Consider the following 14,042-nt stretch of genomic DNA (forward strand, 5'->3'; position numbering starts at 1 on the left):
AGATGTGTCTTGTGCTTGTTTCCCCTGTCTTTTCCTTTAGACTCTGTGTTTTTTTTTTTTTTTGTTTCGACTGGAATAGAACAATATCCGTGCAAATATTTGCAGAGAGGCAGCAAACAAGCGTCACAGTTCGAGACCTCTTTGGACCATAATTGTTGTTTGATCGTTGTAATTGGTTTGAGTTTGAGTTTGAGTTTGGGTTTTCGGTATGAGTTTGGGCATGGAACAGGAAATGCAGCGACAAGACAAGTTTCAACCGTTTAACGATTGACAAAGATCTTTGGACTTGGCTTTGCTTTCGGCTTTTGCTTTTGAACTCTTCGGTTTTTATATATTTATATGAATGTATGTGTGTGTAAATATACACTCTACAAAAGTCTGTGAGAAATGTATAACCGATTTGAAAAGATGTTTGTAAGGAAGAGCGTTTAACCAAACCAATTTATATTGATTGAGAATGAACTGAAATCAAAGAACTATCACTGATTATCGATTCCCAAAATCTCGATTATCAAATACTTTAAAATTTACTTTAAATATATGTGAAGTGTATTTAGAATTCGAGTAATTTAAGTTAGCCTTGGACTCTTTTATTATGTGCTTGCTTGGCATAAGCTCAATAATAAAATTTTACCGGCCAGCTGAAATCTGTCCTGGCTTATGAAGTCTTCGTGGACATAAAACACAAATTTCTGGAAATTCTTCTTCCTCTTAATATGGGCTTTCGAGTAGTAGTGAGAGTGTGTATGTGGCCTTTTCTGGAAACAGGAACATTGTGGGTGGGCCCAAAGCGCCTGCTCGACAAGCTTGTTCTACATTGTTTGGCTTAGAAGATAAGAGCCTAAACGACGAAACCTGGGAACAAAAAATACCAAACATAGGAAAAAAAAAAACCAGAGTACTCACTTGGGTTACCCAAGCCTTTTGTCTTGCCTGGTTGTTGCTTTTGCTTTTGTTGTTGTTGGGCGGAAAAAACGGTGTCTACCTTTAATGGTACATTAATTGCCCTTGTTGGCACTTGAGTGATAAACATCGGTACAAATATTTGATTTTAGTTCGCTACAAGTGTGTGTAAATAGTGTAAACTACAAGACAACCCACACAACTGGTAAATGGTGTGAGTTCAATGAGTAAGTGAACCTATTCGTTGTATATTTATTACATGTGAGGGTATTCAAAAATTAATGTGAACACGGAAATTACGAATGTTTCAAGCATTGTAACTTAGTTAAGTTTCGATTCTGTTTTGAAATTTAAGTGATGATCGTTTAGTAAAACTTCCATTATATATCAAAAGCCCCATATCTGTATTCTATATTCGTATATTTTTTTGTTTAATATATTACCAGGACTGCTGAAAGTCAATCAAACACAAGTTAATTGTGTTATAAATTTTACACAATGGACATGTAATCAGGTGGTAAAAAAACAACAAACGGATAAAACAAAAGTATCTAATAAAGTCGAAGAAATGTCCATCTGTTTTGACAATCAAAATGTTAGTTACTAGAAATTTTACCATCCTCCGTTTCCTCGTTACATTTTAGTTAATATAGACCTACTTTATATCACGTGAAACTTGGGTTCAAACCTTTTCATGCCACGCGTATTTTATGGACAGTTCCGAAGAGCTTAGGACATGAGACTAGAAGTTGACTTGGTAGTTAAATGAAATGTAAAAGACGATTGTGGAAATTGGGGACAAAAACTTTCCCTTAAACAAAACTTTACGAAATGTTACGTTAAAGTGTCCTCTGTCGGTTACTTAACATCGCATTCTTTTAACAAAAAATGTTTTTTTTTTCTAAAGTTTCGAATATTTAACCAAATGCTGTTGGAAAACTGTCAAATTTAAGTAAATTTAATAAGTCTTATTTACTAGATTTCATAATTTTTATGATCTCGTTCCCGGTATATGAGTTTTCTAAAAGGGCAGACATTTGGGCAACTAAATAAAGCTGATTCGTGGCAAAGAGAGGAGAAGGGACAAATATTTCGAACATTTTTGTCAATTAAAGTTTAAGGGCGAACGCTGTCCTTTAAGAAAAATCTGTAGGACTTTGTTTCTTTCCTTTAAGCGAAGTTCCTTAAAAATTTTAGAATTTTCACACTCAAAAAACAACAAAAGGCAATTTGTTTTTCATGTATATATTATATATATTTTCTAAGCTATATCATGAATTCGAATTAAGAATAAGAGTCGACAATTTGTAACTTAATGTAAATACACATATTCAATAGTCATTAATATAAAGTCAAACTTTGCTTTTACAATTAAATTAAACACAATGATTCTAATTCTAGATGATTTTAAAATATAAGCTGTGAGCAACTTAAGGGCAAAGTAAATAAGATCAAAACACAGATCAGAGAGACATTTTATTTCATTTAATTAGTGGAGGGAATCTGCCAATGAGATTTTAGAAAGAGAGAGCGATAGAGATACTACATATATAACTATACCTAAAAATATGATCAGTTCAATCGCTAACGGCCACCAAATCCCGTGACGAGACAGCTTGTGTTGTTGTAGATGAAGCTAGATTGTTTGTTGTTGTTGAGTTAGCTCCAGGGATAAGCAGCAAATCAGAGGAGTTGGAACTAGAATTAGTTGCAAATAAATCACCAGCGATGCCACCAATGCCACCACCAACTGTGGCCGACAAATTATGGGTCAGACTGTGACGTCGGAGATCGCAATTGCGTCGAAAGACCTTGCCGCAGGATGCGCAATTATATGGTTTGATGTCCGTGTGGGTGAGTAGGTGGGTCTTGAGATTCGAGCGCTGATTGAACGAACGATTGCAGACGGGACACTTGTGCGGTGATTCCTCCATATGGAGAATTTTATGAACTGCCAATGTGCGCGACTGGCAGAAGCCTTTGCCACATTCAGCGCACTTGAATGGCTTCTCCTTGGAGTGAATGTATCTGAAATCGAAGAAAGAAGCAAAGAAAAAAGGAAACAACAATAATGAAAATGGACCTCTACCTTAAGGAAGATCAAAAATTTATTAAAGAATTCTCCTTTACCTACCTATGATCCCTAAGATGATCTTGCCGCCTGAAAGCCTTGCCGCATATATCACACGAATAGGGACGCTCATCCGTATGGGTTCTTTCATGGATCAGTAGATTGTAAGACTTGGTAAATTGACGATTGCAAAATTTGCAAATGAATTGTTTCTTCGAACGTTGGGCTGCAGCGGCGGCGGCTGCTGCCGCTGATGTTGCGGCATTGGAGTCATCTGTTCCGGCTGCAGCAGCCATAACTGACATCTTATCCTGATACATGGTGGCCTGCAACGACGATGAGGATGATGAAGACGCATTGGCCTCTGTGCCTTCGTTTTGTCCAAATGCCGATGGATTAAACATGAATTGGCCATAACTGCCATCCAAGTCACCAGCCTCAAATGACAGGGCATCATCAGCATCGAGTAGAGGAAGATCGGCACATTCTGCAGCCAATTCGGCGGCACAATCTAATGCTGCCTGTTGATTGGCAGCAACAGCAGCAGCTGCAGCACTCACTGTACCGATTGAGGGTAATTTTGTTCGATTTGTTGTTGTTGTTGTTGTGGTTGTGCTGCTGCTGCCGGATGGGGTCGTTGGGGTTAACTGGGAGGCGTTGGGAGGCGTGGCAGTGGATGTTGCCGACGATGAGCTGGATGAGCAACTGGACTTAAGTTCTATGCTAGCGATATCAATTAATGTTGGTAAATTGCAATTGTCATGGTCACTCGGGCTGGTGTTGCTGCTGCTGCTGTTGTTGTTGTTGCTGGTGTTATTGAAACGGAATACATCTGATTTGCCAGTTAAACGCTGTAGAGTCAAATAGGATTCCAATGCTTGAAGATTAAGGGCAGCTGCTGCCGCTGAATTGGCTGGCAAAAGGGCAGCTTGTTGCAGACTGCTAACCATTGTGCCTTGCAATGATAGAACGACAGCAGCAGCAGCTGTTGCTGTTGCTGCGGCAGCCATGGCAGCATTATTCGATTTGTTGTTGTTGTTGTTTGAAACTGGTGAGCTGGATGGTGTTGTGTTGGACGTTTTACTGCAGGATTCTGGCTTAGAAGTTGAACCTGTTGTCGTTATTGCTGTGGGTGAAATTTGTGTTGCTGTTGCAGAAATCGATGTTGCTGTTGCTGCTAAGACTGCTGTTCCTGCCGCTGTTGCTGTTGTTGTTGTGGATTCTTTGCTGCTTCCAACGAGATTGTGGTGGTGGTGGTGGTTGTTGCTGCTCTTCTCATTTGCCTTAGCGGCACTCAAATGCTTAACAGCCTCCATAAAAAGCCCGAAATGTATCCACCAGGCGCACACACAATCACAGCAGGATATCAAAGTTGTTCAAAGTTCTTGTTTGCCCTCTGGGTTCCTTTGGCAACAGGGGCAGCAAAAGATGCAACTTGTGTGAGAGTGTATGTTGTTGTTTCTTGTTCCTGTTATTTCTTAGTCTTTTTTTTTTGTGCTGTTGTTGTTTTATTGTTTGGCGCACCTACGCAAGGTTTTTTTCTTTGCGCTTGCACATGAATATTAAAAACCACACGCCATCATAAATCACGTCTTAGTCACGCTTTCAAAAGTCATAAAAATCGAATTTGACGTACGAAAAACCAAAAAAAATAAACACACACACACACAGACAGTAAAGCAACCCAACAACAACAAATTGGCAGCTTGTTGGATTTGGTGGTCAAAAGGAGCCACGCTTTTGCGTTTTTTACTTTAGTTTCTTCAGCCTGGGCACACGCAAAGCGATCAATTTCATCAACCAAAGCTTAGTAACTTTATATAGCGTGCCCTCTGATGATCCTCTCTAATGTTTAAGCATTGATTTTACACTGATTTTAAACAAATATCGTTGGTTTTTGCCACAAATTGTTCACTATTCCTTGCTGTAGTCCTTAACTGAACTATTTTGAACCATTTTTGAATGACAATTCTGTTTCTATTTCCGTTTCCGTTCAACACTTCCGTAAACTATACGCCTTTCTTTTTGTTCATTGTTGTTTGCCCACTTCGTCTTCTTCTTGCTCTTCTTCTTGCAAAACTCTTTGTCTCTTTTGCGCTGATCAGCCGTCGCGCTGCACAATATTGGTAAAAGATCACGGAATAACTAAAAGTCCATTGCTCTGCTGACGGTGCGCGGACCGTCTTTTACGCTCACTTGTTGCTTAAACAAACATCACAACTCTCTCACTCTCTCTCTGTCCCACTCTCAAAAATCTTAACAAGAGAGCAAAAGAAAGAGAAAGAGAGAGAGCGAGAGAGCGATCATGTTGAGAGAAATAGCCAGGAGAGCCGAATAGCCAGGTGTCAAAAGGTGCAAACATGTTTTCAACATGATCACCGATCTCTTGAGTAAAAATTTCAAATTGAGAGTGTGAGACAGACACAGAGAAAGAGAGAGAGAGAGCGAGCGAGCAAAAGAGAGTGAGGCAAGATCTCCCACATATACAAAACTCACACAATCGGAAACCGGTTATTGGCGTTTGATTTTTACTGGATTTTGAGTGGGTGTTGGAGACTAAAAGAAAATTACTTTGGGGAGTTGCTTCTCTCCGGTTTCCACCTTCTGCTCCTCCTGCCAACCTTACCTCGCGCAATTTGCAATTTCTCATATGATTATTTAGCTTTATTTGTCTAGAATTGTTTTGTTTATAATCTTTACCTGTAAATTCCAAATCTTTCGACATTATTTCTTGAGGCTTCATAATTTTAACCTTGACATAGGTCAATGAAAATAAAAAAGAAAACTTAGAATAGCAATCAGAATATAATTAGCTATGGTAAGAATGGTAATCCTAGGAATATCTTATTCAATTTTATGGACTTACTTTTTCATTCTAATTAAATACTTAAGATACCTTCATATCCAAATGTTATTCTAGTCCAATGAATTGTTCCATTTGCTTCAATGAATTGTCTCAGAGTTCACCCAGTTTCGTTCAGTGTATGAACCTGTTTTCCCCTTCGCATGCAAATAGTAATTTGCCATTAGTCAAAGCGTTGATTTCTTTCAGGCCTTGGGCACAACCCCCTTAAACCAATTCTTCTAGCACGCCCCATGCTATGGATGCTTCATTGCAGCTGCAACTGCAACAATTGCAAATCCAGCTTCTTCTTCATCGCCAAATTCAAGATTCAAGTCCAAGTCCCCAAGTTGCCAAGTTCTCTGTTTGCAACTGTCAATTATATTCTTTTACATAAAACATTTCGAGAGATGTCAAGGGTAGGAGAAGGAGGGCGATGTGTGGGGAGGAGAGAGAGGAAAGTACTTTTAATGCGCTAAACGGCGCAGGTAAAATGACCAATAATCATGGGAGCTGCCTCAGCTATGGCTTCCAGTTGGTCAGCATTCGGGGCCCCAACTTCAGGACTGAGTGCAATTTATTTTTGCATTAAATTGCAATTTGGTCCAACTGAGACTGACTGAGACTGTTCGACCGACGAGACAAGCGAGCGTACATATATGTAGGAACGAATGTTGCACAGTTTTCTTTAACCATTTATACAGATATTATCATGATTAATAATACACAAACATGTCATATGCTCGTTTTGCTCTGTGTTTGATTGGAACGCATTAGGAGGACTCGACTCCAGTAGATGGAGATGGAGGAGAGAGATGATAATGATTGAGATTTGGCCGAATCTCACGGTAGCAATTATGTCGCTTAGTATTCGCCACTCCACCACAGACTCTACTTCTCTTCTCAGTGGCCCCCACTAAACTGTGTCCTTCTTCAACGGCTCAAAGCGGCGCCATCAAACGATCGCATTCCTTAAGCGTATTGACACAAGCTTCCTTTAAATGACGAAGACGGAGTAGTGAAGGGAAAGATGCTTGCCAGGTTTGGCTTAATGTCGTTTATATTTCGATAGTCGCGGGTTTTGTTAATATTTTTTGTTTTTTCTTAAATGTGCATTTCCTGTGACTCTGCCGCCGTCGCCGTGTCAGGGACACGATCCGCAGAGTCAGTGGAGTCACCCCAAAGAGAGCGTTGTCTTAGTTGGTCCGCTCATCTGTCTGTTCCGTCTGTCCGTCTGATCTGTCTCAAGGCAAATGGTACATGATTTCAAATTTCAAGTACCAGTTTACATAAAGAAGGCTAGCTACAAAATAAACCAGGCCCCCCTTTCTTACCTTTCCTACCTCTCCCTTAGATCCCTCGTCAAGGTCCAGAATCTCAATGTCTTATGCACTGAGAGAAAGTATTGTTTGAAAAACTCTGTTTGTGCATTGAATAGGTCCAGATATTGTTTCTTTCAAAACAAAATATAGCAAAGAATGCTAAAAACCTTTTGCCTTCTAGGCAAAAGTGGTTTCTCATTACTCTGTTGTAATAGTTGCTGAGTCTTTCGATATTCTGAACTCAAAATTTTCTACGAATTTTTCTGAAAGTTAACCTTATTTCATGCGTAGAATGAAAAAACACGTTCATCACTTCTCTCTGGGTTCGTAAAACAGTTTAAAAATTCATTATAAATTCAAAGCTTCTTAACTTCTTTAGAGTTTTTTTTCTTGCAGTGTATTGTAGGTCTTTCTCTCTCTGGCAACCATCTGTCAACCGATTCACAATCGCAGGCGCGGCGAGGATCGGCAATAAGAATGCGCTAAACTTGATTCCTTATTTTGCGAGTGAGCGCCAAGCGAGTGCGCATGCGTGGGCTGGAATTACATGATCACGATCAGCGATAAAACTTGATGTTGTACATAGTCCGGGCCAGTCAGCTAACCAACCATAGAGTGAGTGAAATAGCTTGTTAAAAGGAGACAGACAGACAGAGAGAGAGAGAGAGAGAGACAGAGCCCAGGTTCCATATGCATCACACACAACCAGCAACAAAATGTCGCAAAAAAAAAAAAATTGGTAGAAACTAAAAAAACGAACAACGGGACACCGGCAAACGATCAACACAAAGTCGTGTCAAATTATTGATTGCTGTCTTTTAATTTGATTTTGATTGTGATCTGTATTAATACCCCGACTTCAATGTACCCTTGCCTCAGTCACAGCCTTAAATCCATTACCAACTCCCTCTTTTTTTTCTTCATCTGCTGCTTTTGCTTTGATTTGTAGCGACACCACACAATTCGGGGATCCAGTTAAGAGATCGTGACAAAGAAAAGTAAAAGTCATAACAAACGCACCGAGACAACAGATAGAGAGATAAGAGATCAGAGCTATGGAAGATCAGCTGACTTTATTTCTTTTTTGTCTTTCTTAGATTTTATTGGTACAAGTAGTAATTACTGATGGGGGTTTCTTTCCAGGGAATAACAACAATCAGCCGTTGTTCCACTGTGTTCATTAGCCGCAGGCGTTGCCGCTGATTGGACCAGAAATGAGAAGAGAAGTAGAAAAAAATAAACACTAATCCCTAACGCCGACCGTCAAGATTAGTGTTTCTCTCATCTATGCATCTATCGTTTTTTTGGTCTTAGGTTTTCCTAGTAGTCTCCACATTGTTGGCACGCACAACCCGCAACAATTAGACGCAGATCTCTTATCTCTTTGAAGAATTGACATATCTACGTTTTGGGTTTTTGTCGTTGGGTGTAATACGATCTATTGAGCCAGAAGTTAGGGGACTCTCGCTTGATCTGCTCTTTTGAAGGTTACATTTTTTAGTGACAAACAATGGCAATGGAAATCATAATTACACTGGATTAGAAAATATTAATATTTCTGTGTTTTTTTTTTTTTTTTTTGCCTACTCTTATTCGCTTTGATCTTTTACCGTATCGGGGTACTTGAGTGCCTTGCCAGCGGCCTTTGCCATTGTTTATATAGATATTGACATTGGTTCTTCAAGTGAGTCAAAGCCAAACAACAAATAAGTTAGCGCATGGCCAAAAAAAAAGGTCTCTAATGATGATATAGAAGAGGAAGAATATTTATAAACATATTTAATGACGTAGCCAAAATAATTTACACGTAAGTTCTTACTTTTAACTTTAAAATAGAAATGCAATGAAAAGTATTTTGATTTTGAATAAATTTTTACAGGTGTTGCACTTTTTGACATTGATCACCCATTATTCAATCAATATTCTTATATTCGACTAAATTTCTTTCTACTATATATATTTCGATATGGTAAATTCCATACGATTTCTTTTGACCCAATGTGAGTGTGGAATAAATTGAAATACATTTCTTTCTCACGTAGTCGCCTGTCATTAGCTCAATCAGGGAAAACGTTAAAATCGCATTGCGCATCAATTTGGCCATTTAGAGCAACAACAACAGCAACAAACGCCAAGAAACAAAAAACAAAAACATTTGGCAAGCCAATAATGGATCGAGAGGGACTGGGAGGAAGAAGGGAAAAAGAAGTGACCGCGACATGCCTCATGCCTCTTGCCCCATGCTAGCCATGCAAAACGAAAAGGTTTTGACTTTGTCTTCAGTCATTCATTTATTCATTCATTCAGTCCGTCACTCACTCACTCCCTCAATAATTCGGCAGTCGCTTGTCTTCTACTTCAGAGTCTCAACTTCCTTCTACTTCTACTTCTGACCGAAAGCGACCCGAACAATGAACAGCGAACCTGACCGACAGCCGCGAGAAAATTGCAACAATTTGCCATTTGTTGCTTTTGTTGTTATTGTTGTTGTTGTTATTGCATTACAATTAATTGACAAACGAAATAACGTTGGAAATGGAAATTATATTGAACTGATTCCCACGACACAAACCCAACAACAGCAAAAAGAAACGCCTTGGCCAGATGGTTTCAATTTGATTGTGTAGGTGAGAGACAGAGATACTCAAACTTGGATTCGGACACGGGTTCGGACTTGGCTTTTGAACATATTGAAGGCATGCAAATCATTCATGGAATGTGTGTAGTATGTCTGTCCCTGAGAGAGAGTGTGTGTGTGTGTGTCTGGGGAGTAGTTCACATCTCACATTGGGAATCGGAAATCAGGAGTGGGAATGGGAACAGAAATGAAGAATTCGAATTGCAATTGACAGTGCAAGTTTCAGTGTGATGCATAATCACATTGGACGGGATGAATTCCAATTGCAGTTCCCAAAATTTAACCCAAAATTGAGAATTAAAGTTCGTTTTTGCTGGTTGTGGCCTGGCGCCTGGCTAAATAAATAGCGAAATGGCCATTGTTTACAAGGATTTAAAATTTATTTATTATGAAAATTACATTTGTGTATAATCATGATAAATACGTTTGTGACTTCTTAACGTTGCTATAATGGGTAACCAAATTTCGTACTGGTATAGATAAGTTCGACTATCGATCTCTGTTTCGGTTGATTCTCATTTATTGTCTTAGCAAAGGATCAAGTTTGACTTTAATTAAGTCAGGATTATAAAAAACATTTAACTTCAAGTCTTGGAAAACCAATTTGTTCTGTGAGCTGAACTTGATATCTGTTTATCACACCGGATATGACATAAATAAAGAAATAAAAAAAAAGTCCAACTGAAATTCTATCTTCAAATGCTTGACCAGCATAAGAATAAGATCCCATAATGGGGCGGAGGGATCCATTTCCATCTGCATATGACTCGTAATCGTCGTCACCCCCCTGTGGTGTCTTATGATTATTCTATTGGCAACTCATTTCCTGCTGCTGCTGCCGCCTGCATTCACTTTCAATTTCTCAATGCTCACTGACTTTACAGACTATAATACCTTTTTTCCTCTCCCATGTACGATAATACACAAATTAATATAAAATGCTGTCTGGCTTGCTGTTGGTTGGTCGATTGGTTGGTTAGTCGGCTGGTCGGTTGTAGGAGGCCTTTAATCATTTTTAGGGCCAAAGTAGAGCAGACGAAACTGAAAACCGCCAGAGAAAAAGCTGTAAAGCGTGGCAAATATACGCTTAATTGGCTTGCAGTCACTGAAGAGCTGCCTTGCAATAAAATGCAAATTAAACCCCGAAGAAACCACCAGAGAAAGAACAGGATAGAGAAACTCACACACACACGCACACACACACACGCACACAGAATGAGTGAGTGAGAGAGAACGAACGTTCAAGGCCTGGCTTAAAGGCAGGCAGCATATTTATTTACTTAGAACCTCCTGCTGTGCTTCCGAATTAAGTTTAAGCCCAGAGGCTAAAAATGCAAAATGAGTTTTACTAATTTCCTTAAACTTGATGGACAGGCAGACCAGCAAGCGGTACGAACCGACGGTGGACCAAGAGATTATAGTATCCCAGTTTGCTTTGCTTAACTGAATCTTAATTCCTACATAAATCGATTTTAAATGAGATTTTTTTTTTTTTTTGGTAGGAACTATCAAAAAAATTTCGAATTGGTAGATTTCTTTTTTCTTCTTCATGCCTTTTTTCCAGTAGCCTAACGTAAAATCCTCCTCCTTATGCTGACCGCCGAAAAAAAAGAATGTGCAAAAAAAAACCCATCTCACTGCAAGAAGAAACGCCTGAAGGACGTCCGTGTATGTATTTTTGTGTTGAAAGTGGGGCGTGATCCGTTTAGCAGCGCCTTTTTTCCTTCCAGTATGCAAAGTGAGTTATGACTTGAACTTGGGCTTCAGTCTTGGGTCTCTATCTCTCTCGCTCTCGTCTCGCGTTCTCTTCTGGGCTTTTCTTGGCTTGGGCTCGTTTGCATATTTTAGGCCACCGTTTAATTAAAGGTTTGGAAACTGACCGAAAACCGAATTTGAAACCAGGCACGAGCAGAAGAGGCCTCTTCATAAGAAGAGAGCCTCAAGACTCGCCCATTCAACACACTTGAACATATCACATACGATAATAATACACGAGTTTATGCTATATGCACGGGTCTGAAGTGCGTCCATTCGGTAGAGTAGAGATTCTTTTTTTTTTTTTTTTTTTTTTTTTTTCTCTCCTGTGATGTCTGACCACCGCCTCAAGAACCTGACAAGTTTTTTATTTCCCTCAATGAAAATACACTAGACAAAAAACATGACATTAGCTTAAAGCATTAATGAGCTTTCGTTTGACTAATTCTCTTTTACACAGTGTAAGTAAACAAACCGAATATAATAGTTATATTAATAGATTCTACAGCAAATATTATAGACTTTGCTATCAGTTACCTATTTTACAAGCGGTTTACGTGCCTGTTAATTTAATAATATTATTATATATATTTTTGAAAAAATTTTCAATATATTTTCTAATATAAATAAGTTAACAGATATTTCTAAAAAGTTTCCCATTTCGAAAAGAAAGCACTTGAATCCTTTTGATCCTGCCTACAGTATGATCTCTGAAACTAAATGAAGATGATGTCCTTGATGTTTTTAGACACTAAATTTGCATTTCTCAGAGCTTCGCTATTATTCGCTTCTATTTGGGCTAATATTTCTTCAAGTGTAGTCCGCTGTGGGGTACACTGAAATGCAGTCGTCTGTTATTTTAAGCCTCATGATATTTCAAATCAATATATACATAACATATAACTCTATTGTGAAGTTTTCTCGGAAATGAAAACTCTTTCTGGGTCTTTTGTATCTGCGGGTTCTGGGTGGCTCCTCTCTGAAATGAAAACAATAAAGTCAAATCAGAAAAATATAAAAGAAGAGAAGACAACAAGTTGGCTAAGACGAAGACGAAAGAAAGCGCAGCGGTAACTAAAATATCATATCGATCGAGCTATTAGAGCTGCTTCCCGGTGTGCATTTTATTGTCTACGACTCATAATTTATAGGCCAAGCGACACCTACCAAAAAAAATAGAAGAGAGGAGACAACAACGACGACATCGAACCTGTTTATCACACACATTAGATCGGACTTAAGACTCGAAACATTCAGCTGCTGCAGCTGAAAACCCATGTAACTTCCAATCGCCATGGCCATCACTCGACTACAGCACAACATACAGACACCCCACTCCATCCACCCCACACCATACCAGAGTCTAGAGCACTACCTTTACACACATTTTACTTTGTAAGTCAACGTGTGTGCGCCTTTTGTTCGCTGCTCTATAAATTCAAGTGGATATCAATAATAAATTTCACTAATTTCTGTCATTCCACTCAACCGAAACTCTTTCTTTACCCCTCAGTGCCCCTTGGCCATTCGGTCTCCCTGGTCTCCCTTATGGCATTCTGCGTTGCTTCGTTGTTGTCGTTCACGCTATTGTATGCCGCCGCCTGTACGTCTGTGTGTTAATGTCTTGCTTTTAACCACTTCATTGTTCGGGCGTCAAAGGTTAAGAGTCTCTGTCTCCGACTCCGACTCCGTCTCCAACTCCATCTCCAACTCTGAGCTCTGACTTCAACTCCGACTTGGACTTCGACTTGGTCTTGGCTCTTGGTTTGCAGCGCCGCCAGCTACATCATCGCCCTCGCCCTCATCCTCATTCTCAACATCATCCTCACCCTCGCCAATCGAAGAGCAAAAGATACTTTGCCTTTTTTTTTTTTTTTTTTGTCTTTTTCTTGTGTTGTAGTTATTTTTTCTTGATTTTTATTATATGGTTTTTGTTACCCCGTTTTTGTATTTTCGTCTCTCTGTGTTTCTGTTGTTGTTATTTATCTTTGTATTATTTTCCATTTTTATACACATCATTTGATTCCATTTCATTTCTCTGTATTTTTTATTTTTGGCTTCTTTAGTTGTTATTGTTAAAACGCCCTGCGAAACTCATTGAGTTTTCGATAGAGAGGATGATGGATTAAGATGAAATGTTATGTAAAATAAAAGATCAAGTGGATTGATCGACGTAAGGACAACAATATGGGAAATAAAAGTATCCATTACTTATACTATATGGGAACCAAACAGTTGAGGACTTTAAAACTGAAAGAAAGGCATTGCAGAAATACATTCTCAAAACGAAGCAATCGACGTATTTCAGGGAAACTTAAAATTGTAGTACTCCTTGCTTAAGCTTTAAATTAGGGTGAATAACAGATACTAAGAATTGTAGAGGTATATAAAATATACCAAATATAAATATTTTGGGTTTGATACTATAGCCTAATAGCAATATTTCATGCTATAAAGTTACTTTCTTAACTATTGTTTGATAGATTCTACGTTAGTGTCCTTAGACAAGTA

At 38.9% G+C, this 14,042-nt stretch overlaps 1 protein-coding gene across 1 annotated transcript; it reads right to left on the reverse strand.

Moving 5' to 3' along the window:
• Positions 1 to 2,311: 2,311 nt before the first annotated feature.
• sob (sister of odd and bowl) lies at positions 2,312 to 5,101 on the reverse strand. Its single transcript, XM_068294340.1, has 2 exons — positions 3,038 to 5,101; positions 2,312 to 2,931 (listed from the first exon to the last, which is right to left on the reverse strand). The coding sequence occupies exons 1-2, from the start codon at positions 4,288 to 4,290 to the stop codon at positions 2,481 to 2,483; spliced, it is 1,704 nt and encodes a 567-aa protein (XP_068150441.1). The 5' UTR covers positions 4,291 to 5,101; the 3' UTR covers positions 2,312 to 2,480.
• Between the last annotated feature and the right edge of the window lie 8,941 nt (positions 5,102 to 14,042).

This window comes from Drosophila tropicalis, unplaced genomic scaffold (assembly GCF_018151085.1).
Source record: "Drosophila tropicalis isolate 14030-0801.00 unplaced genomic scaffold, ASM1815108v1 contig_845, whole genome shotgun sequence".
NCBI lineage: Eukaryota > Metazoa > Arthropoda > Insecta > Diptera > Drosophilidae > Drosophila > Drosophila tropicalis.

Bases quoted from the DNA above. Each gene is read 5' to 3' on its own strand.
- sob (XM_068294340.1), bottom strand. From the start codon at position 4,290: ATGGAGGCTGTTAAGCATTTGAGTGCCGCTAAGGCAAATGAGAAGAGC. The intron at 2,932-3,037 runs GTAGGTAAAGGA...CTTCGATTTCAG, and splicing joins GATCATCTTAGGGATCATAG to ATACATTCACTCCAAGGAGA.